We start from the raw sequence: 25,228 nt of genomic DNA, 5'->3' as shown, positions 1-25,228 counted from the left end.
CAAGAACAATTATAAACCAGTTGGTAACACAAAATGGAGTTGCACATACTAATGAGCATTGTGACTACATTTCAACTTCAGGTACTGTTTTTGGTTTGAGTTCATGTGGTGCAGGGGATGCGCTTGTCTGTACCACTGTTCTGTATTCCAAACTCTCGCTGTCCAGAGAAAATAAATATTGAAGTCGGCGCTGCTACAGTGCTGGGGATACTGCACTGTTTGGTTTTGCAAGGGAAGCAAATGCAATAATTCAGATTAGCCTTTCAAAGCATCAGAGAATGGATCTGAACTGTGAATTTACAGTTTAACAGGTTTCAGTAAAAAGCTGATGTGGGACTATTGCTATCTGTAGAATAGATGTGTGCTTAAAGAAGGTTAACAGTTACAGGTTATTTAACAAGAGAACACTACAATTATGCCTATAATGAAGAAATTATTAAATTACTATATTTTCATAGGGACGTAGCAGCAAAGGTAGAGAACACACATCAGTCATGATAGCAATTATGATCTTGGGTATAATTAAAGTGAATACCTAAAAAGGAATGCTAAACGAGGAGAGCACACATCAATATAGTGATATGCGCTGTGCGGCTGAAACTGAAGTGCATGAAATGAAGCCGGACATTTAAATTTGATCAATCGAGGATAATAGATGTTGAATTTAAGGCTTTTGGTTCTTTCCCGTGGTAATGATGTAGCTGATATCATTTTTTTTTCTTCTTTGATACAAAAGCCAATGTGAAAAAGGGTAATCTGTTCATAGTGTTTGTTTAATAGCCCTGTTGCAACTGTTTTGAACCAAAACCTGCATGTCATCAGTTCAGCTAGACTTATAAATCACCCAGCAGGAGGATACTAAAAAGGCAGAAATATCCAAGTACAAGTTTGTTTTGCATATTAGAAAATTTGACCAATCATTTTTGCTTTACTATGTAAAAAAAAATAATAATAATAATCTGAAGTCCACACATTCCTGAAGATCATGCCTAGTTAACTTAACAGTACAATTCTACTTTGCAAAAACCTGCACCTGGTCCCTACTCTGTCAGGGGTGGCCGTCCGGTAATCAGGCCGATAAACGTGCGGCGGCTTCCTCTTCGGCATCGGCGCGGTTGGCATTAATCTCTGCCAGAGTGCGGGCAAACCGCGTCCATTCATCACTGCGAGGGACGCCGATTTGCTGTTGAAACAATATAAAGCACGTTATAGAGCAAACTGCACTGAAACGGAGCTCCAATATTGTCCAGTTATTTTTGTAATTTAAAAATGGAGGTACAGGCATATATTTTTCTTCACTGCCCCAAATCTGGGATATTTATTTCTCATCTACAGCAGTCCCTTTATTTTAAGGGTCAAAGGATCAGATGCAATTTTCTAACCATCACTGTGACTTGACCCCTTACTGTGAGAGATCACAATTCTCAAATCGCCTCCTATCTGACAGCTAGCCTGTCAATGGAATAACTGCTAGAGACATTTAAGCCCTTTTTTAGCAATCCCCATGGGGTTCCTCTCTTACAAGGGTTAATGGTGCTCAATGGAAGGCAGAGAAATATAGACTTACAGCACCACAAACTTAAACAGAAGCACAAACCTAGCCTGTACTCTATATTGTTTTTTTTTTTTAATGGAAACAATGTTAAAGATGCATTAACATTTGGCCAAGTATAATATGAGAATTTACGTTTTATAACAATGTCAGATAAAGTATTTTTATAGATTATTTTTTAACCAGAACTAATTTCACAATCCAATATTGGTTTCTTGACAAATAAACTGCTGGACATCATTGTGAAAGAAGCAAACAATTTTGAGATTGAATTATTTAAATATGAGAAAAGCATCATGGTATCTCTGACAGACAGTCTTTAAATCTATTAGTTACTTACCTCCCCAACATCGTAAATAAGTATTTGCCCATCTGAGTCCCCGACGGCAATTTCTCTTCCAGAGTGAGCCCACCTGACCCGATTCAAGGCAGGGTTTCCCTCCACAGTTATACTGGCTGTTGGGACCTAAGACAGGAATGCCTTCAGTCACTAACTCATAAACATTAATCATTGTATCAAACTACTTCTACAGATTAGAAATACGTGTATATCCAATCACAGCTCTAGCTCTAAAAGCCCATGAACTTGGAGACTTAAAATTATACTCCTGTACAGCTCATGGTCTAGTTTACCCTGCAGGATAAGCATGAGTGCAATGTTTGATGTTAGTTTACTCAAGATGGTGTACCCCAATATGGAGTAAAGAAAGCACATTTACACAATCTATAAACGGTTATTCTGAACATACAACTAGTGCCACGAGAAATAAAGCACAACACAATTCTGCAGTGTAAGCAGCCTTCTTGAAGGGTTTGAATGAATCTTTGTGACTAGTGGTTTTATTTTTTTTCTTCTTTCAACAAGGCAGGCACATATCATAAGTATATAATGAGTGCCTGTGGCAGGAGACACGTACGTGCGCGTGTGTGTGTGTGTGTATGTGTGAGAGAGCTGGCAGTGTCGCGGCGTGTTTACCTCGGTGTCGTTGTTGAGGTTCCACAGGTCGAGTCTGCCCACTCCGTCCACACACGCAAACAGGGCTGGGTGTGTGGGGGACCACATGACATCATACACATAGTCCGAGTTATCCTCAAATGAGTACAGAGGCTTGTTGTTCTGCAAGACAAAAATAAACCGGAGCCGTAAACAAGTGTCACAGACCAGGATGACATCAGCGCTCAATTGTTACTCCCTCACAGACCACCGGCACTGACTATATATACACACACATGCGAGCACACCGCTTCTACAACCATCATGGAAGTAAATACTGCATTTCAAACGGAGTGAAAAAACAACAGCTCAAGTGTGCTTAAAATCTACTTTCAGTTTATTATGTGATCACATGAATGAACAAAATATGTATATATATTTAACTCATGTTTAGAGACATTTGTTGTATTCCTTTGCAGTCTGGTTTATGAAACTGAAATGTGATACACAGAACTTAGGTTATGTATTATAGGAACTGAATTATATCAATATAAAAAGTGTATTTGTAACACTCATTCACATTGATGAACAAAATGGTATGAATAGGCCTTTATTTATTTGCCTTGTTTTAATATGCCATTCTGATAGAAACATTACATACATCATGGTTTTGACTACATTGCCTCCCTACACATGATGAGGCTTGTCAGACTTAGCAGTCAGCAGGTCCTTTCTACACACTTTACATGTACAGTTTGAGACTATGAAGCCAAACTGGGCACTAGCTCTCCTGTGCTGTACACTCACTGCCCCTGGGATCCACACTGGCCAGGCTAAATGTACCCCTAATCATGGTCAGACACAGGTGAGGAGAAACCAAGGAACAGAAAATGTTGCTTAGAAAACTAATTGTCTAACACCCGGTACACGGAGCTCCCATACCTTAGTGGTCCAGAGCTTCACTGTCCAGTCAAACGACGAAGTGACAAAGAGGTGGGAGAAATCGATGGGTCCGGCCGCAGTGTGGCAGTGGATCCCCGTGATCGGCCCCTGGTGACCTTCAAAATTTTCACTGATTCCTGCTTTGCTGGAGTTCAATAAAATAAACAAAAAAGTAAATGAACAATCTGAGGTTTAACTGCAGGAGAATAATGAATGCAGTGCCCAGATATTAAGAGCATGTATTTATATATAGATACATATATCTGAAAGAAAGAATATATTGTTTTTGAAAAGATGATTTAGTTTGACACAAGCTTCTGCTGAAAGCCAAAGTGAACTGAAGAGTACATAAACAATTCCCACTGCTTTTAGCCTTGATCAGTTGCTTTGGGGTTTTCCATTCAAATGAGGAGAAGTAGCTCTTGCAGACTGCTGTGCAACAGCAAGAATAAATCTGTTTTCTAGAGCAAAATCCCTGATCCTTATATCTACATTTCATACTGTTCTATATGAAGTGCTTCTTCAAAACATAATCCATAATTAGATGATGCAAAGCTAGGCAGGAATTCTGATTCATATCCAGACTAAAAACAAACCAGTAGTTTCAGAAATGCACATCACATTCAGAGTAACCAGTCGGCGTGCTGTTCAAGGAGTCTTACTAGTAATCCAGGAAGGTAAATACCCAAGATGAGTGATGCGTGTGTGTTATTAATCTGGAAGAGACTGTTATACTACTGCAAATGAAGTGGAAAATCATTCCCTCAATTACCGAGTTAAACCTGCAACCTAAAACCCGGCAGCCATTTCAGAGCCTGAGGCATTAAACAGGACATTATACCTTTATCAAAGCAGGACGTAGGAAACTCGCAATCAACTCAAATCACTTTGATTCCTGCCAGTGTAAAATATACATTTATAAGAAAGCAGTTATGCTTTTTCTTGCCTCGTCAGGGACTTGGTATGCTGAAAACATTTTTTGTAAGTGCGGGTCAGCAGCCCAGATCTCATAACATGTCACAGGAATTGAGAACTAGGATTCCACACCTTCTCTTCCACCAAAACAAACATAAATGACAGCTCTTCATTGGAGAGGAATATCAAATAAAATGGGTATTTCATAAATAATATAAATATGAATCCTCTTTTTGGCCATTGCCAAGTAATCTGAATATGTGCAAAGAAATGTATTTATTCAGTGGGATGTTTTCATACATTATATATATTTTGGCCATGGTTAAAAGCTTTCTAAGGAAAATGTTGGTCTTAAGAGTCCTATGCACTGCGTTTAGGAAGTCCAGGTGCTAGGCTCACAATACTGCTGGCTTGTGATAACAGCAAATGTGTCACATGGTACTGCTGACTTGCGATAGGAGCAAACATGTTTGCGATGTACCTTCCGTGACGGCAGGCTGTGTACACTGAGCCCTCCTCGCTTCCGACCACAAAATTGTTGACATCTCCCAGGGGGAAGGACATGCAGGTGACGGCCACAGCCTTGGACTGCTTGTGAACGAGCTCCATGCTGTCCTGTAAGAGAGGCACCACACTTAGACCTCCTGATTTGGCAACTACACCCAGACATCTCACCCTATAAACTCTCATGACATACTGTTAATGCTTCATTTAAGCTCAACTAACACTTAGTCAGTAATGAACATTTGACAGCGGGGTTTGGCAAGGCACTAAGAGTGAAACACAGTATGTTTCCTAAACTTTATGTATGTATGTATTTACTCAAACATCACATAATGAAGTCCACTATAAACCTGATAACTGCCATAGTAATAAATCCAGGGTTGAAATAAAACCAATGAAGATTCATGTTTTCATGATATCTTTGAAAATATTAATACTAGATTAAAACCTATACTGTAAATCTTTATAAACAAAGCTAAATGTTATGGTTAAATTACATTCTATTCTGCATGCCTGTCAGTATGCGTTCATTAGAGATATCTCCATGTTGCAGGAGAGAGCGCTCAGACTGCCGTACCTGTGGCTGGGACAGCATGTCCAGACTCCAGGAGCACATCTTGCCATCAGTGGAGATGCTGATCAGGTTGTGAGCATTCTGTGTGCCCACCACATTCACACAGTAAACTGGGTGCTGTGGCATCCAAACCAAACGGGAATGAAAAAAAGAAAAAGATACAGTAAATTGACAAATGATAGTATATTTATTCCATGTATGACAAACTTAGACATTTTCCAATAATTCCTTCCCAGTTACTGCATATGTAATGTTTTCTTTCTGTACTTCTATAACATTTGGAATCAAATGGTTTTAATTGGGTTTTACAAGAAATTCTTTGGGTTAGAAGCAGGAAGAGATGTGGGATGGTGGGCAGGGCCGCAGACCGCCCCGGTGCCCGCGCTGCACGTTCGGCTCCAGAGCATACCGTGTGTGCGGCCGCAGACAGCGGGGTCCTCTGCACTGGAGTCCTCTTGTTGCTGCGGTTATCCCACAGCACGATCTGACCAGAGTATGTGCCGCCAACCACTAGGTTGGGATGAAATTTTGCGAAGGCAGCGGACATCACTGCAGACTGTAAAGGGGGAAAGAAGCCCAAACCACTGCATTAGGTATTTTTAAAATTGATGACTGGAGCATGAAGAAGTGACAGGCTTCTGGAAATGACTTCAGTTAGGCAGTGTACTTTCACGTCACATCAAATCCAAGCATGCTGTTAAATGCATATGATAACTTGCTAAAAATAATATACAAGCCATTGAATTTAAATAAATGCTGTATTACTTTAAAACAGCATCTGGCATGCTGCTTGTTTATACTCTGCATTTCACAACTAACAATTCCATGACATAAACTGGGCTATTTAAATGAGGTCTAGTAGGAGCCGAGTTATGACAGGGTATATCAAATATGATTTATGTCGACATTATTCACACAAGTTTACAACTTTTTCTGGGGGGTGCCAGTTTAAAGCAATTACTTAAGACTTAAGCTTCTTGGTAATCTTACCACATCTGATCACATGCTCAGCTTAATTCATCCAAATGATTTTTCAAAAACTGACATTTTGAAACGAAAAATCCTATCCCAATTGAAATAGATGCTTGAAAAAAAAAAAAAAAAAAGTTCACACTTTTTTGTTGTACTTGTCTCAGCAGTTCTTTTCTAACGACATCCGGTTTCGAGAGAGCACATGTGGTTCTACTCAATCTGTCTTGTTCGGTGCACCTCGGGGCGTGTAACCTACGAGACTATGCCAAGAGTAAAGCTACGTGGTCTCCACATTTCATACAATGATTTCTTTTTAACACATTTAGCTGGGGCTCTTGTTAAGATGCACATAATGGCAATTCAAACATATAAAGCATGTTTAAACATCCTCTGCGATGGAAGAAACGCAGCTCGGGGTTTTTCCTTTTGAAATGTTAGTCCTCAGGTCCTCAGTCAACATGTGTTTGCACATAGATGTGGTCGAGGCACATGCCAGCTCAATGAAATCATGATGTGGAGAAGCAGAAGGAAACGACTGGCGGAGGGCCAAACTCATCAGCTAAAACCACCCATTTGGCGCGACAGGATCTCGCATCATACCTGGCAATGAAAGACATACTCTGGTGTGGTTTTCTTGTATTTCATGTTCCACACAAGGGCCACACCATCTGGCTCATGGGGGGCATCCTCGTTGTTGTTGTATGAGGCAACAAGCAGCTCAGGATACTGTTGACAGAGAAATCAGTAAAAATTAATGTCAAAAGGAAGTCAGGATCGCCTGAAGGCCCAACTTTTCACAAAAATGTTACCCTCTGTGGCGTGAGCGAATGCTTAGCTACATGCGTCAACCATCCCTACAACAAGATTTATTGCTGAGAAAGTTCTTCAGTACCAGCCGCTTGCTCACCCAGTTGCTATGCTACAGCTTCACATGACTTTAATGATGAGACTTAAGAAAAAATAAATCACGCGTCACAGACTAGGGGGCGCATGACAGCTATTTAAAATACCTACAATAAAAGACATCTCCAGACTGGCATACTAATATAGTGAATATCCCACACTTCAGAAATATCACCAGAAACCATCACATAATGGAGAAAAAGTCAGAAGTAATGAATTCAAACCCTTATCAGTAACCACAGGATTAAACTGAGTCTCACACAATGAACAATACACCTGCAGCGTATGAGCACTAATGCAATTTTTACAAAGAAAATGTTCATAACCTTGTAAACTGTCAATGTTTGTATAACTAATTTTTTAAAAACCTGACAAATGCAAATTATTTTTGGATGTTGTGCGCATCCAGTGAACCCAGTCTGGCATAGAAACAATGATACGGTGATGTATTTTACCTGAAGTGACCAGTCAAGGCAAGTGACCACACGGTGCTTGGACCAGCGTTCATCCAGGAACTGCCTGTTCAAAGACAGTTTAGCCCCGGCCTGGATCTCCCTGGAAGACAATTCACAGAGATCAATACCTCAGCAACATCTAACACAATATTTATTTACAGAGATTTATAAAAGAATCTTAAAATCTCCTGACAACCTATATTCTGACCTTATAAATTCACTAAATTAAGACTATACCAGATCCCTAAATGATAAGACATCTTGATGAATTGATGGATAGGATGTGCCTCACCCCTCCTTCTCCTCCAGGGCTCGGCCGCTGTAGTCGAAGAACACGTCCACGTGTTCAGACAGGGCACGCTCCACGATGCGGGTGCTGTGGTCGAAGAAGGACAGGAACTCCTCGGAGTGCAGGATCTGCAGCTTCTCCTCCTCAGTCAGCTCGTGGGGAGCAGCTGAGAAACACCCACACACACACCCGTCACTCACGAATCGCTGCCCACTGGGGCATCAAGAACATTGCAGAGGTGTCACGCCAGTCAGTTCACAATTTCAACCTACATATTGTGCAGTACGGGCAGCGGAATTCGATATACAGAAACAAGCCGTATTACCATGACCACCTCCAAAAATACTGGGACGGGCCAGCACCTCCACACTGCCGCTCTGCCCGTGGTATAAATAGCAGCTTCGCTCGGGGCCTGCGTGAATCCTCCATTTACACTCAGTCCTCACCTTCCTCCACCTCACTCTGCACGGGCTTCTCCTCCTGGGGCTCCAGCACTGCTTTGGCAGGGACGACCTCCTCTTCCTCCTCTTCCTCTGCAGAACAGAAGGGCAGCAGAGTCAACACACTCCGTCTCCACACAGCCCTGATCACATTGTCTATACACATGGTCACTGTTCTTGGCTTTGCTAAACCTGCTATATATATCGCCTGTATCGTTAAACACCTCATAAATTTGAAAGGTTTCAATTTTAAGTGATTTAAGACATGAAGCTGCATCTCCTCTACATGAATATTATCCAATATACATTCATTATATTATAGTTTGCCTGCCTTCTTTCCACAGATCACCAGTCCTGTAGACAACAGCTTGCAAAAGAATATATACATAGTTGTACAGAAATAGAACAAAGCTGAAACTGTATCACATATTTAAATAAATCTCTATGGTCTTGTTGGAAAACCACTCTCAAGACCTAGCCTTTGAGGAGGACCCTGTTGTCAAGGGCGCCCCCAAACTCACCACCATGCAACTCCTGTGTAAAGGGATTTGAATTAGAGCAATCAAGGATGCAGAAAACTCAGAAAATATGCTTTTGATATAAGCTTCCCTGTCAGGGGAAGTTCCGTTAGTGAAACGGTGCCGAGAAAGAGGCACATTTGCATCAACTTCTTGATTAATGTTGAACTCTGAAATGCAGGAAGACGTCTTTGCTCAAAGCTCTTTATACAAACACTGTAAACTCTGCCTTTATAGTAATAGGAAAGGAGCCACCACAAGTTGTGGTTTAAGTTGTTTAGTGACAACTGGACAAAGTAAACTGATGCCCATCAACATGTCAGCACGGCACATAAAACCATTAATTCAAAACAGATTTTCTTTACCAAGCTTAATGTGCAGCTTTAGTGGTTTTGAAATTCAAAGCATTAACTTTTTATTTTTTGCATGAAGTTAATGTTATTGCCCCACCATTTCTGCTGGCCAGTACTAAGCCGCCTTGCATGGGTATGAAAAATTGAATAATTCTCCATCCCTGCCATGCATTTGTTTGGCTTGCGTACACAATGTCACTTCCTTAAAAGATGCTGTTCTTAAAGGCACAAGGTTGTCATTTGTGTAAAGAAAAAACAGCAGGGGTCTAACTCTCTACAAATGTTTCCCTGTGTTTAATGGGACACCAGCTATTCAACAGGGAATTCACTTGTTAGTACAGCCATCTCCTCCATGTCCGAGTAACAAGTTGCCCTTCCACATGAGGGCTGATGGGATAGAGGGTGGGAAGCAGCTGCCTCGCCCTGGTCCCAGCAGCCAGGCCAGCTGACGAGACACAGCAGAGCAGATGGCACTGCTGGGATTGTCTCTGTCCGCTACGAGGTGGCATTGGGATGGCACAGAGGTTTTCCGCCTGACTGCCTCCAGTCATGTCTCTCCCCAAACGGCAAGCCTGTGCAATTACCATCCCACCAGGGGGTCTTAAGACAACTATTCAAACAGAGGACTTACAACAAAATACAGCTTGTAGGCCTTACCAGCTGCTAAACCACACACACACACACACACACACACACACAAAATGTCAAATCCTTTGTAATAGTCATGAATCCAAAGAAATATAGCCCTTTCAGCAAATACATGTGTATGCATCAGTGTGTATACAAACACACGTTTTTTTTAATTATATATATATATATATATATATATATATATATATATATACATATAAGTGTACATATGTACATTGTATGCATGTCCACAAGGTTACAGAAACCTAAAGGCTTACCACACAGAGCACACAGTCCTGTTTAAATTGACTTAATCAAAATGATAATGTCATCTGCCAATTCGATATTAAATGGAATTGGGTATTTTTTTTTGGGGGGTGGGGGGGTGCATTCTGACAAGTTTACAGAACTGGGTTAATGGCATGAGCGATTTCAATATATGCTCATACTTTCAAACCAAATGGAGAAGGTTAAAATCTTTCCTTTCAAGGGCCTCAATCAGCCTTAAAGGAAAACAGTAATCACTGTCTTTCAGCCAGCCTAGCCGCATTTGTCAGCCCTTTCCTGTCAATGCAGCCAGTGCAATCAACCTGCCAAGCATTCAGAACGGAAAGACAATCTGAAAATAAAGGGTATAATGCACCTGCCAGTGAAAATGGCCATTTCAAGAAAAGCTAGTGATCTTGGTGACCCCGCTGAGGAGGCGGTAGTGCAAAGGGGAAAGAACGCTTAAAAGAATTCACAGTGATCTCCGATCTCTTGCACGCTGACACTTCCCCACAAAGCTTGCCAATTATAGCTTTTGTGCCACTTAAGAAATGAAAGCTTTTTGGGGGGAGAAATAATCACACAGAGCAATATAAAGACATTCGTTCTTTGTTGCTGGACAATATATTAATGCAAACGCAGCCTCAGCTAGTGGGGGTCCAGTGTTGTTCAAGTACAAAACTAATGTTCTTTACACCCAACTCTGCAGGTGTGTACGCACCTCCAAAAATCATTTACCGAAGAAACACAAAAGGCCATGAATAATTCGGACTCCCACATCTTAATTTAATTTCATTGTTTGTATGCATGTATGAAAGAATACAATCTTGTTTGTATGTCCAGTCTACACACATGCACACTGTACATGCAAACAATGTAGAGTTTATGCTGTACAGTATTCATTTTGCTTTACAAGATAGAAAGGATCTTTTTGAACTGTGTGTTTTTTCAGAATTTCTGGACTTATTTTTTTTTAAACCTAAAGATTAATTCTACTTCTGAATGCTCCACAATCACCTTACTTACTGTATGCATGTTTGTGGTTAATATGATGGTCCCGTTTCACCATAAACTAATTTGACATTGATACAACATAACTGAATATAAAGAGCCTTGAATGTATTGTGAGACACTGATTTGAAAAGCCTTCTAAAAGGTTTTGGAAAATCGGCTATAATCGGGAAAGTTCCATCAGTGTTGCTGATTTGGTTAGAACAATATTCAGTAATCTAAATGCATGGCCACGAAAGACACACGGGTCAAACTCCTATGCAAATATGAAGTAACTGCAGTAAGCCATAGTATCTGATTAGTCCTTGGAAGAGCGAACTATAATTGTGGGTCAAATATATTCGTAACCCCCAGGGTGACAGCTGGCTATTTTTTCCTTGTTAAAAGAAAAGCAAAAGTAATAAGGGAAAAAACTTGGGCATTAATATGAGAAAACGAACAGCATAACTGCCGTGATTTTGTCAGCTCTACTGCATGACACATCCTACTTTAACTGGACGGCAATACGTTATGTACTTAACACTTGAATTCTCTGTCACAAGATTTAAAGTCAGACTGGAGAACATCACAGGAAGTAGTAGTTAGAATTTCCCCATGTCTCCAACCTCTTTGTCAATGAATGTCAATGACAAGGTTAACGAACCACTGAGGTTGTCTCTATTCATTCTTAAACTGCGTTTTAACGTCAAAATTTTGATGCTTTTTTGGAGAGATGGAGAAAAGGAAGACTGTAAATTAGGATGTACACAGCAATAACACTGCACAGTCAAGTTCCAGTTGTCTGAGTAATGCGTTTCTCTGAAGCAGGTTAATCAAAGTTAAATCATCTGTAAAATGGGTGGCTTTTGTTAAGCAGAGTTTCTACACTTGTAGTGTTGGTTACCTTTCAGGGTATACTTGGTACAAGGAGACACATTAAGTAAGCAACTTCTAGAAAGCAGATTTTGAGTAACACTTTTAAGAACATCTCCTGGCCATCACTTAACATTTAAATCATGTAAATAACACAAATTACAGACAAATGGAACCTTGTGTCTACACTGTATTTCTGCTTTGGTTAATCATTGCTTCCACAATGCCTGAGTGGTTGAGATGTACTTCTTGACTGATAAAGTTATGACTGATGACGTGGAATTCAGACGTGTTGGCACAGTATCGTATTGGCTGAGCCTTATCCGCTGAGCCACAGTGAACACACTGAGGAGGTAATCGCTGCATGCTCTTGGGGTGTCTTCAGCTCAATATCACTGGCATCACAGTACACCTCCACCCTCTGACCTGTCCACACACCATACACTTACTCATCTCAAACAGACTGACAGTGATTTTAGATCCCCCACCCCTACCCAAGGCAGAAATCTTGTGTTCAGTCAATTGTATAGGGCTGGACACTGATTCAGTAAATGTCAAACTAGAAAGGTGAAAGTGCAGTACTAAACATATGCTATACAATGCCAAATGCTTAGTTTGTTTTCTCATAACATGATACAGATCCTGGCAGTATAAATACATCTTGACATGAACCACTGGTGCTCATGGGTAAGGCACAAGTGTTTTTAAGTTTACACTTCAGTTAGTTTTCAAATATTTGTATTTCTTTTTTTTTGTTTTGTTACCAATGCACATTTTCCACACATTTACAGAAATAAAGTTGTCAGAAAATGTCATTTTCCACGGCAAAATATAAACTTACATAACTTGTTTTCCTTTGTTTGGAATTGTAACAATACATAATTACTAGGCAACTGCTAAGCTAAAATTATCAAACTATTGAAACTCAGGACTCTACAGGGTTCAGGATTAGTTCTGAAACAAAAGGAATAGCAGTGATATGGACAGCAATATGATCCTCGGCCCGATTTCACAGCACTGTTGTTCAATATCATATTTTCTGTAACACTGTCCTTGGATGTCACATGACGAAACTACAGATTCCTCAAACTAGACAGGAAAGTGCTTCTCAATAATGGTCAAATCTATACGAGAGCCATAAAAACTGGATTCTGGAGGAGATGGTGCTGGTTTGCCACTGCTCTTTTGGATTGTCCTCTTAAAGAGTTTGGGAGTTATTATTCATAGTGAACACAGTCTGACACATTGGTGAATGCAGATGTACCCATTCATGTTCTCATCTCTGATACTTTCCATGCCACACTTTATTGCACAATTAATCTATCCATACTGGACTATCAATAACAAGATCTATACATTATATATTTTGATGGTGTGTGCTTTTCATAGTCTTTTCTTTCTTTAATTATTATTAGTTTTATTCTCTTCAGAAATTGTTCCTTAAATCCATTTACAAGCTTGGCACAAGGCAGCTCAGCAATATATTAAATAGTAGTGATTTTGATTGGCCTTACAAGATAGAAAGCTGGCTGTTCAGGACTACGAGGCTGTAAATAGAACACCTTTTTCTGAACCCGGGGATCAACAGTAACGACATCAATAACATACGTCGGCAGGAAGCAGCAGAGATAGGCTACATCTAGTCTGCCCGGCGACAGTGCATTCACTGAAACAATACAGGCATTAGTTAGGGGGCTAAAGGCCAATTAGAATGTAAAAAAGTGATTACATTTGAAGTAAGACACTTGTAACGAGAGGCAATTGAGTTCTTTCAATGATAAAAAAAATGTATTAACCTCCTTTTGAATTCAAAGCGATTAAAACAATCAAATTTAATTAAATCTCAAATTTATTTAAACACTCTACAACCTCTTTCATTCTAGAAACCTTTTCAAATACTGATTTTTTCCCCCTTCTCTCTCAAACCTAGCACTTTCCACGGTGTGCATTTTCTTTATTTGTCATTTACGGGTCTTCACTTTTATGGTCTTAATGGGGTGAAAAACATGAAATAGTGCATTGTGACCATATTTAAAACTTTTTCGGTACCCTTAACACATTTCATTTCTACCATATCTTAAATCCTATGCTGTACAACAATGCAAAAACCTATATGAATTTAATACCACCAAAATAAACATGAATTGTTCTGAGCTGAGGCTTATGAGAAACACAGACGCAAATCACTGACCATTTGAAAAGCAGTGGTCCCAGTTTTACAGGAAATATCAGAAACAAAGGTGCACATTAACTAAACTTTCTGCCTTTCAGATCTTGTCTTGACATTTAAATGTACTTGAGGGGAATCTTCAAGCCCTGACAGAAAAGTATATTAGAAGCAGCCCAGTGAATCTCGCGTTAATGGAACGTCGAACAAGTTCTGCCTTCTGTACACAGTAGCAATTATGAAGCATAATCAGCCGTCTGAGCCTTCAGAGCGCAGCCACCTGACCATGCAGGCCCGCTCCCACTGCCGTCTTTGTCTCACCGCGGAGCCGCCACATCCTACTCCTGCTGCCGCCTGCTGACCTTGAGAGCTTCCCGACGTCTGCTCTTCTTGACAATATGATGAATCACTCAATCAGTTGATATATGTGGTGCCACACAGAATATCAAACATGTGCAACGATAATTCATCTTTTAGCTACTCAGAGGGCATTACAAACTAACAGAGCCTGGTCTTCCGGTGGAATCAAGTTCAACAAACTGTATGCCATTAAGTACCCAACTTAAAAGCTTAAAAAGTGTAAACCTGTCAACTGGGCGTTTGATTATGTGCATAATAGGCAAGGATAGATAAGGAGACGCCTGGAAGCTGATTAAAAGGAGTCAACAAACTCTATGGCCGGTCCATCTGAATGACAGTTAACAATCGAGACATCGTGCTCTTAACACGTGAAGGAAATAAATGATGTAGGTCTTAATGTTTACATACTAACAACAACTTTTAAAACATACGGAACAAGTTTCACGACATTCATGAAGGGGGGGGCACTGCGAAGACTTCTGATGAACAGCAAGGCAAGACTGTCCTTGGTTGTACACTGTAATACCCGCTGAAGTCACTCCAAAGCTCTTTCTACCGCAGTAAGTCCTCATCATTTCAACGGTTTCAGTTATGGTTTTGATGGAAACAATTTGTCCACAGCTAGGATAGAGACAAGGCAATCCTCATTCCTCAGTGGCAAAGTACCACAAATAATTTGGCCGCTTTTGACTGGAAAGAAAGACTCACGGGTTCTCAAAAAGGCTGATATTTAAACCCTGCTGAAACAGCTCCAATATGTAAAAGCCAAAAACCTTTCTGACAGCACCATATGTGGTTGGAGACCATTACCACAGCAGAACCTCTCTCACAGCATCAGTGTGTCACACTGGCAAGGGGTAGCTGCATCGTGCAAGGGTCAAAATACAGGAATTGACAGCTCTGTAAAACCCTCACTCTACCCAACATGTTTTATTTACAACGTCAAAAAAAAAAAGTTAAGAAAAGGAAAAAAAAAAAAAAAAAAGCTGAAGTCATACTTTAGTCCTATTGTTTAAGATGGACAATGTCAAATTCCAATGCATCTTTCTCAATGAGTGTTAACAGAGCTGCACTACATCCAGAGTCTGTTGCGCAGCTGTGCTCATTCCAAGACCCCGGGGTTTTAAAAATCACCTTGACAGCAGCACAGAGACGGAAACTGGGGTTCACCACCCTACAGCCCAGCACACGGGGATATTAAGAACAGTAACGGGGGCCTGTCTTCAGAGTTGAATTTCGCTCTAGTAAACACCATTACATACCATATCGGAAAAGACCCCCAAGGGATACATAAAAAACACAAAAATCATGAATACCCACACCCTTTAAGGAACAGATCTGCATAATTCTAGAGTACTTTAAAATAGTTTGTTTTAAGTTGCTTATGTGTTTTAAAACAAGTAAATGCAGCAGCTTCCCGTCCCCCCTCACATAGATACAATTACATCAAACCAACAAAGAAAAATGTGATTTCAGAATGTCCCGGTTATCCTGGAAAACAACCGTGTTTATAGAGCAACAGATAGCTGAAGAACCACCCAAGTGCGTGGAAATAAATAAAGGAGCATTAAACTGAAAATGGATGATATTTCTTAGTGTATACAGCCAAATGTAAGAAACAAAAGGAACAGAACACATTGTATAATACATTTAAAAAGAGTATCTACAGTTATTTGTATTCTAAGCAATATTTCTGCTATGGTTTGTAATAATTTATTTCCACACAGCCAGATACCTAATGCTAATTTACAACAATGACTCCTATACACTGGCATGGTAAGGAACACAGAAAGTCACTAAATGTCCAACCTGCTTTTTTCATTTTTCTTTTCCAATACAGAAAACTAATTGCGTAGTAAACCACTGGACCCTACTGCTTTTGGGGGTGGCTGGTAATTGTGGACCTGTGTGTGAATTTAATCTTCCTTTGCCTTACCACATTTCCCTGGCCCCCGCAATTTTCTTTAGCTTTCATCTTTCTGTATGGAGAGGGCAGATAATTTCCACTCAATGTATGCTTCCTGCTTCCATTTGTATGATCATATAAAATGGCAAGCCACAACCGCAGCAAAGGAGTATAAATATTTAGTAAAAAAAAAAAAAAAAAAAAAACACAACAGATTGACTGAGCTGCTCAGATTTTTCTCCAGGTCTCCTATCTTTTGTATTAGGTGTCTGGTATTATCTGCAGCCTTAAAACCAATCATACAAGGGGAATACAAAAATGAAATTATGTATCTATGCAAGTATAGATCATAACAACTCATGTTCAATGCAGGTTTACCTTCTTTTTGCTCGGTTGTAGCTGGAGTTTGAGTTTCTTTAGTGTACGATACAATCTCACGAGGAGGAAAGTCCACGTGCGTGACTTTGGCCATTCCCAGCTTAAGGGGTCCTCGCCTAGAAGAATATGATATAAAAATAATAATAATGAAATTAAAAAATAAAAATAAACAATGAAATCAGCCAGCAGTAGGTCACAATTTCATTACATTATTTACTACATGTATCCAAGATCTAATCATGGCCGAAAAGGCTGAAATAATCCTGTCTTTATCAGCATCTGTCAATATAATGTGCAGTGTAGCCACATTTATCGATTGATTTCATGTTTTTGTTAATCACACTAATGGAAAAACAGACAAACAAACAAGAGCAGAAGACGTGTCAACAGAAACATAGAGATGTATACAATCAGCAAGCCTGCTCTAAAGTGAACTAACTGAATGGAGAGGACAGCGGAGGTGGGATGAAATCAGAAAGGAGAGAGAAAAGCTTTCCAGTACCCCAGATCGGAGTCAGAGTGCAGCTGTAGCACTGAGGGGTCAGTGTCCCAGTGCAGGGTCCTGATTAGTGGCACAGCAACGAGGCAGCATTAGTAAGAAAGGCCAGAGATTAGTGGAAGAAAAGGAAACTTCTCAGATCTAACACAATTACATCAGCTCCATGAAGATGGGTTGATTAGTGAACACTGACCATGTTAATGTCTCAGACAAATGATTTTATCCCTCAAGAACATCGGGCTGACATCCAAAATGCGCCCAATAAATTATACCACCAAACTAAAGCAGTATTTATATTACCGCTGATCATTCGTTTCCACATTGATAGTTTAACAAGTTTGATATTGCCAAGTTAGTTCAAAAAGACACACTGACGCCTAACAGACACCCAGCACACAAACGCACTGACTCATATGGCATCAGAAGACATGAAAGCAGTTCCCCAATTTGTACAGTTTTAACTGCGTCATTTGGTTTGTTGTGCATTACATGTATTGTATGATCGCCTAGGGCACAACACATATATCCATGTGTGCAGGAAATGGACATATTGGTAAAGGAAATGATTCAACACGTAACCCTTTAGGTACAGGATGAGCTGTGTGGCCCCACTGGGAGAGGGGGAGAGCTAGTGTTACCACAGAGGGACACAGACACAATTATGGGTTAAGCACAGCCCCAGGCGCTCAAATGTCAATGTTATTTTTAATTCATTTAGCGCGCTCTCCTAATTAAAAAACATGTTTACAAAGTATGATCTTAAACTGAAAAGACAAGGTTTCAGAAGAAAAAAAGAAAAGTCATTAGTAATTTATATTAAGTAGATTGTATATGAAATACTAGGTTTGTGTGCAAGTACAAAGTTAAAAAAATACTTCTTAATTTCAAAGTAATGGATTGTCAAATTTAGCCATATACTCTAAACTTCAAGCATGTATTGCAAAGAAGGAAAATGTCATAAAATTAAAAAGGCTGATACTATAATTGGAAGTGAAAAGAGGAGACACGTGTCCTTCACGTGTGAAAACACAGAGAAGCATTTTGATGATAAACAGAAAGCTAGCAGTTAAGTATGACAACAGCAGTCTTTAGTGTATTAGATAAGGTTAGCACATGTATTGACTGGATTACTGCACACAGACCTTTAACAGTTAAGTAAATAAACTCTAAATAGGCTGATAATCCTGATTACAGACAAAAATAATAGAAGAAGAAAAAAAAGATGATCCATTGTACAGTTCCAAGAGCACTGCACTGTCTGACCCTTTAAACATTAGTAAACTTAGTGGATCTTCCCTATGATACACAATTTATGTGTTAACCCAAAACAAAAGACATCTGCGATCCCCAGTGGAAATTGATTTAACTCATGTAAGGAGTCAGAATGCATGGAATATATACCCCCACACACATTCGGATATATAAAAATAGTGTTTCATACCCTTTGATGGATATTTATCTTTTAACAATATCATTGGAGCTACTGACAAGGAGAGACTAAACACTTTTATGCATGGAAAACAAACAAACATGGGGAAAAAATCCAGCTAATTCATCAGCTCAGTTCAAACTTGCTCTGGGGTGCTCTGTTGCAACCTGTGTGTGGGTTCCTTACATTAAGAGACACAAAACAATAACATTTTCCTTTTTGTGAAAAGACAGTCCCACATTCCTGCAATTAAAACGACCCTCCTAACAATTATAGTGCTGCCCTGCCGTTTACTGGGAAAACTCTTCAGCAAAAGCATCGCTGTAAAATGAAAGCATTATGTCATTAAAATATTACAGCAAGATTATTATACCTAGCTCCAACGGCGCCATCGCCCGAGTCTTGGCTCCCCGCCTCGCTTGGCGTGCTCACAGACTTGGAGGATGGAGACATAGGTGGAGGGACTAAATAGTGAAACAGACAGGTATCCGCTGTTACTACTCGGAGAGGCTGCGCTGTTCAGAATGTTGCAAAAGTAATTTAACATGGGAGGAATAAATTAAAAGGAGATGTGCCAAACAAACAAAAATTAAAATCAAGATAAAACAAACAAACAAACAAAAACATGGAAGGGGGAATGAGCAGCAAAAAGAGAAGGAAAAAGAAAAATTGTTAAAATCCCATGCTTGGTTACCATGCAGGTGTGCAAGGCAATACAAACATCAGTCAACATTCGCTAACACATTGGTTCATTGTACAGTTCCAACCTCAGAGTAATTAAACAAATAAAAACAACATATAAGCAATAACATAAAAACATACCAATTAATTGATTTTTAATGCTGGTACTAGAATGTTAATTAGGAACTAAAACACAATGAAAAATACTTGTTTTAATTTAAGATTTAGTTTTTTGGGAAAGCAATTAACATTAAAGGAATAACATACTATTTAACAATTACAGGAATGTAAAACACACAAAAACACTGTAAAATAAGGTTTTCTTCTGGATGTTTTGAGTCTGTTTTTCTTATTTCTGCTCCCTGATATTGTTAAATATATATATATAGAGAGATATAGCAGCCTGACGAATATATGAAATGTACTTAAGAGTCAATCAGATATAAGCTTCCCATGTGTACCAGCATTAAACAAGAGCTCTGATCAATGTGGGGCAGGCTGTGTGTGAAGAGCTTAAACACGTGTGATGGTGACATAAAAACATGCTTAATTGTGTGGTAATGATTCTACACCATCATTAACATAAAGCATTCAATTGTGAAGTGTGTTAAACTTTGATAAAAAAAAAAATAGTCAGATTATATGAGAATATTACTATGAAAAAATATATTTTAAATAAACTCCATTATAACAAACAATAGATTTTAATAAACACATACAAAACAATGTGCTACTGTTTAGGATTGTATGGAACATAAAAGAAATATCAACCTGTCAAAAAACAAACACACCATTTTCATGTCTTGTTTAAAAAATATTTCCAGTTTCTTCCATATTTAATCAGTGGCTCCACTCCTGGCAGCTCCTTTTAAGTTTATTCCTAAATTATACTGCTTAGTCACATAACTATAATTCGTAAAGCCTTTGTTTTGCATTCAGGATGTATTTCTGCAGTTAGAAATTATGGTGCTGCTCATGCTTGACAATCTAATTTATTACAAACCACTACTGCCATCTACTGGTATGTAAATAAACCTACTCTTGACGTGAAGTTAGAGCGCTTTTAAAGGAGAAGTATTGCTTCAATCTCATTAGTCTGATTTTCCCATTTCCTTTCTTGTGTGTATATGTGTATGTGTATATATACACACACACACACATATACATGTATATATTCATTTTCTGTTCTGTACTACCAAAAATAGATTTTGAAAACAAATGACAGGCAGAAGAATATCACAGATTCAAACACTGTGCTTTATCTATGTCCAGACAAAGCACAGCCTCCATTCACCTCCCGGCATTAAACTTCAAAACAATATGGACATAGACAGCAACAGAGAATGACTATAGACTGAACACACATCAGACACAGCAGGAATAGAAAGAGCAGGAAAATGCTGACGTTACTAGTGACATATTGTATTGTTTGCACATCTCCTTTAAACAGGCAATGGAAACTTATGACAAACCCAGACACACAGAGAGACAAAACTAAAGTACACGTCCGAACACTAATTAATTAAGTGCGGTTCTCAATACCTGTCCCTCACTTTCAAGCTGCCAGTTACGCTGCACAGCAGTACTCTTACCAACAGGTGTGTCGGGAGTGATACCCATACTCTGCAGCAGCGCCTCAGCCTCGCGCCGCTTCTTCTCCAGGTCCGAGTCATCCTGGGGGGGGGGCGCCTCCTTCTTCTGATCCGCCTGTGTGAACACAAGCCATAGCATTGCACCCCCACGTGGCACTTAACATTGGACAACTATCTAAAGACTTGCTCCACTGATGTGCTGTTGTCTGGCCTTGTCGAGTAGCTGACAAATATTAGTGTTTACCAGCAAACTAAAATCTAGTTCTCTTCAAAACGACAGATTGTAATTGTGTGACAATGGTGCAACTCAACAAGTCAGTTATGTATTCCACTCAGTGACTGATGACAATGAAATTCATACATTTGTTTTTGGGACATAGGTACTACAGCCCTTCCAGGCCTCAGCAACTGATACTGACCGCAGGGACTTTCTACTCTATCAGTTGATAGAAGTGCAACAAGACATGAAACCTACCAAGATGAAGACAAGGCTTTGGTTGGATGTACCTTTTGAAACAGTACGCATCAACCACACCCAGGGAGAGCAACCTTAGACAAACACACCACTACACTTCATAAACAGCCCTGAGAGATTCAGTAATTAAAGGGACCGTGGAATTGCATGTTTTGAGAACCTCGGCTGCTCGACTAATGGCAGCCTGTCGGTGTGTACTCACTTCTTTCTTTTTGCGCTCTTCCTCTTTTCGCTTCTTCTCCTCCCTGATCTGAGCGAGACGCTGCTTCTTTCGCTCCAACTCTGCCTTCAGCTCACTTTTGTCTGACATGGTGCCACACCTACAGGGACAGCAAAAGACAAATACAAATTAAGTTGGTATAAATACACGAATGAGAGCAACTATAGAATAAACACTAAACAACGGAAAGATCCCTGCAGCCGGGTAGAAAGGTTGCCATTATGACCAGAGCTGCTTGCGGGCTTTGTGCTATGAAGAAATGAAGCCAGTTTGACTGCTAAAAAGTGTGTACCCGATAAATATAATCTAGATCACAATATTTGATATGTTCTGATTACTTACTGGATAATCTGCAGCTTCAAGATAAAATTAAACATTGTTTATGAACACTGACATTTCTTGGTACAGGTGCCTTTATTGTGAGTCTTTTCTATAAAAATACAAATAAAATCGTATTCCTCTTAATATATTTATTTAATATATGTAATCAGCACATTATACAAACTCCACTGAAAAGCAGTAACCTATAAGCAAGACATGACTAAGCCTTCATTTAAATACAATACTGTAGGCTGTTTCTGTGGATGTGATTTTTCAGTCTACCCACAGCTGAAAAGGCTCAAGAGCACACTCTGCCGTCTGTACAGTGGAAGCGAGAGAATCGGCCTGTTTTTCCAGCCTGCCCATTGACAGAGTGCTCCAGTGACCAGGTGGTTTGTGGAGCACTTTACAGTGACACACAGTATCCCGTCTTAAAACCGCATTCAGGCTTCTTTGTCTGAAACGCCCAGCCTCCCACTAGAAAATAGACTCTGAAAGGATTAAATGCATTTTCTGAAGAGCGGTATTGTCTTTTCCCCAACTATAGTTAACATGGCTCTATCAGTAGACAGCATCTGGATTTGGCAAGAATCGCCTTTTCACCAAATACAATTCTTCGCGATTTGCTGAAATTGTGTCAACTTTAAAAATCAATAAACAAACTTTACTGTATGCATACACTCACACTATATATCTATATACATGACATTAGTTCTTTTTCATTTCTTCTCATTTCAAATTCGTAAATATTGCTTTACTAGAGAGTTCTGCAGTTGTACGTAACCAGGATCAGAAAACTGTTCATACCCAAGTGACTGTTCGCACCCCGTGAGAAAGAAGTCACAAAACAGTAGCACACATATTTCTCTCTCAGAATGATAAATTACTTTGAAAGCGAAACGATCATTTACAGCAATGGCTTACTATCTTCAATACATCATGATATTCGATTTGTATTTTATAAAGGGGGATTTTTAGACTGACTATGCTATAGATCAAATTGCACCCTGAAGAAGATAGCAAGTAACAGCACAAAATACTGAATCAAACCTCACAGCTCTATCTTTAAAAAGAGTGTGAAAACTAGGAATGTGTTTTGTGGAATTAAACACATCAATGCACCCGAGACAGTTAACCTGTTGTTACATTTGTTTATTTTTTGTTGCATTTTAGCCTTTAAAAAGTAACATGCTTGAACAGCATAAACAGAACAAATTGAACAGATTTGAAAATGATTTTGGTGAAATCCAGGATGTCAGCTGTGTACAGCACTATTAATAATGATATGGTCTTGCACAAGCAAAATATCCAACACACCAGTGTACACTAATAAAAACACCTTTCTGAACTGCACCCCTTACAGACCTGTGACTGCCCACAATAAGAAGTGTTAAAATACAGACTTCCCTTGGTGCTGTATCACAATAGCAATCCATTTCTCATTTTGGACGCCAAACACACACACACACACACACACACAAACTCACGATGTTAAGTAAACAGCTGCTATGTCACAAACTCATTCATAAAAACCAATCTCCCTCACACACCCGGAACCTGTGCAACAGTCTGACCGACAGCCAATGCATTCAAAATAGGGCAAAGAGGAGGAAGCTAAGGATTACCTGAAGGGGAACCTTTGCCCCCCCCCCCCAAATAATAAAGTCACCTCATATGAATACCCCACTGTGGGGGCTGTGGCTGCTGGGGGCACAAACCGCACAGCGCGTTCCAAAGCCATTCTCGAACCCCAGCACAGCCACAATGACGCACCTGCCTTTCATGTGACAGCAGCCCCGCACTGGGAAGCACGTCGGGCATTTTCGGTCGGGGGATCACAACACATTTTCAGCTTATGCGAATATAAGGAAGCGAACTCGAATATCGGCCCAATCCCATTAAACATAGTCTTACAATGCGGTGGATGTTAAGAGAACACCACTGTAGTGCAATGACCGAACGGTACTATAATATGTTGCTGGCAATGTACTGTGGTGGAGAAATACATTTACATCATTTAAGTGGCTGTTTTTGTGCACGATCGCTGTATTTATGCAGGGCTTCAGACATGATTCAAGGGCCCCACCCCGGTCAACACTAACTGTACCGGATCATAAGCGTCTCCTTCCACAGGGTGTGATTCTTCAGCCGGACAAAGGCGAAGCATGCACTAGAAGTTCAGTTCCTCAAATATCTTGATTCATCTCTTTCGGGTGAAATCGTTTCCGAGGAAAATAGCCAACTAAATTAGCATAGCTGAAAATGAATCTTTTGTTGTGAATAAATAAATAAATAAATAAATGCAGCCGATCTAATTCCGACACCGGCACGGCCTGCTCGGGATGTGCAGCTCTGACGAGTCAAATCATAAGCCGTGACATGTTTACTACACGCAGCGCATCTTTATCGTCGTCTGATGATTGTCATGCACGACTAGCGGCTGTCAATATGATGTTGAACTAACCTGAGAGAGTTCCTGTCTTTTATCCCCCAAACCGTGTAGCTCTTAATAATCTCCTCTGTCGTGTACACAAAGATGGAGAACAACTACGGTCGCCGCCGAGGGACATACAGGATAGAGTGGAACCGGATCGTGTCATATAGGTACTAGCGCGCCCCCGTGTGGCGTTAATCTATACTGCCGTTCAGTAGAGGAGACCGATTCATACCGAGTCTCTTGCTATATGACAATTCCATGTTGTATTTTCTGTAGAATCAAAACTTAAACGCTAGCTGGTGCATGCTGATTGACAGCTAGAGGGTTTAAAAGAAAGTAAGGTCTGTGTGCGGAAAAGCACACCATTACCTTGTCTATTTCCATCTCTGTGCAAGGGATCAAAAATACCCAAGTCTATTTTTACATAGGCATTTACAGATTGATATAACTGTTAATGTACAAAAGTAAAAAAACAACAACAACAACAAAAAAAAACCCATAATGAAATACATAAATAGATGTTGTCAGCTTTGTCTTCGTCACAGTTGTTAATGATGAAAACAATTGGTTTACCTCATGTCCTTTACTTCTACCTGTAGTGGAACTAACAATTGTATGATTCATTGTTACTGTAATCACAAATGCAATACAT

General features: G+C 39.8%; 1 protein-coding gene across 4 annotated transcripts; it reads right to left on the bottom strand.

Moving 5' to 3' along the window:
* Positions 1 to 754: 754 nt before the first annotated feature.
* Positions 755 to 24,715, bottom strand: LOC136711826 (cytoplasmic dynein 1 intermediate chain 2). Of its 4 annotated transcripts, none has more exons than XM_066688335.1 (16): positions 24,604 to 24,715; positions 21,801 to 21,918; positions 21,124 to 21,238; positions 19,224 to 19,365; positions 16,923 to 17,038; positions 8,487 to 8,573; positions 8,044 to 8,206; positions 7,752 to 7,851; positions 6,994 to 7,119; positions 5,831 to 5,977; positions 5,425 to 5,538; positions 4,825 to 4,958; positions 3,429 to 3,573; positions 2,529 to 2,669; positions 1,893 to 2,018; positions 755 to 1,183 (listed from the first exon to the last, which is right to left on the bottom strand). In XM_066688335.1, exons 2-16 carry the CDS (start codon positions 21,906 to 21,908, stop codon positions 1,070 to 1,072), a joined length of 1,878 nt encoding a protein of 625 aa, XP_066544432.1. In that variant the 5' UTR covers positions 21,909 to 21,918; positions 24,604 to 24,715; the 3' UTR covers positions 755 to 1,069. The 4 variants fall into 4 exon arrangements, with proteins under 4 accessions (XP_066544432.1, XP_066544431.1, XP_066544433.1 ...); XM_066688334.1 differs by lacking the exon at positions 24,604 to 24,715 and adding an exon at positions 24,247 to 24,517; XM_066688336.1 differs by lacking the exon at positions 24,604 to 24,715 and adding an exon at positions 24,247 to 24,515 and having other exon boundaries at positions 19,224 to 19,314.
* Between the last annotated feature and the right edge of the window lie 513 nt (positions 24,716 to 25,228).

This window comes from Amia ocellicauda, chromosome 16 (assembly GCF_036373705.1).
Source record: "Amia ocellicauda isolate fAmiCal2 chromosome 16, fAmiCal2.hap1, whole genome shotgun sequence".
Classification (NCBI taxonomy): domain Eukaryota; kingdom Metazoa; phylum Chordata; class Actinopteri; order Amiiformes; family Amiidae; genus Amia; species Amia ocellicauda.
This window is presented reverse-complemented; position numbering and strand designations above follow the sequence as displayed.

Bases quoted from the DNA above. Each gene is read 5' to 3' on its own strand.
- LOC136711826 (XM_066688334.1), bottom strand. The intron at 21,239-21,800 runs GTGAGTACACAC...GTGTTCACACAG, and splicing joins AAGAGCGCAAAAAGAAAGAA to GCGGATCAGAAGAAGGAGGC. The intron at 17,039-19,223 runs GTATAATAATCT...ATATTCTTCTAG, and splicing joins GATGGCGCCGTTGGAGCTAG to GCGAGGACCCCTTAAGCTGG.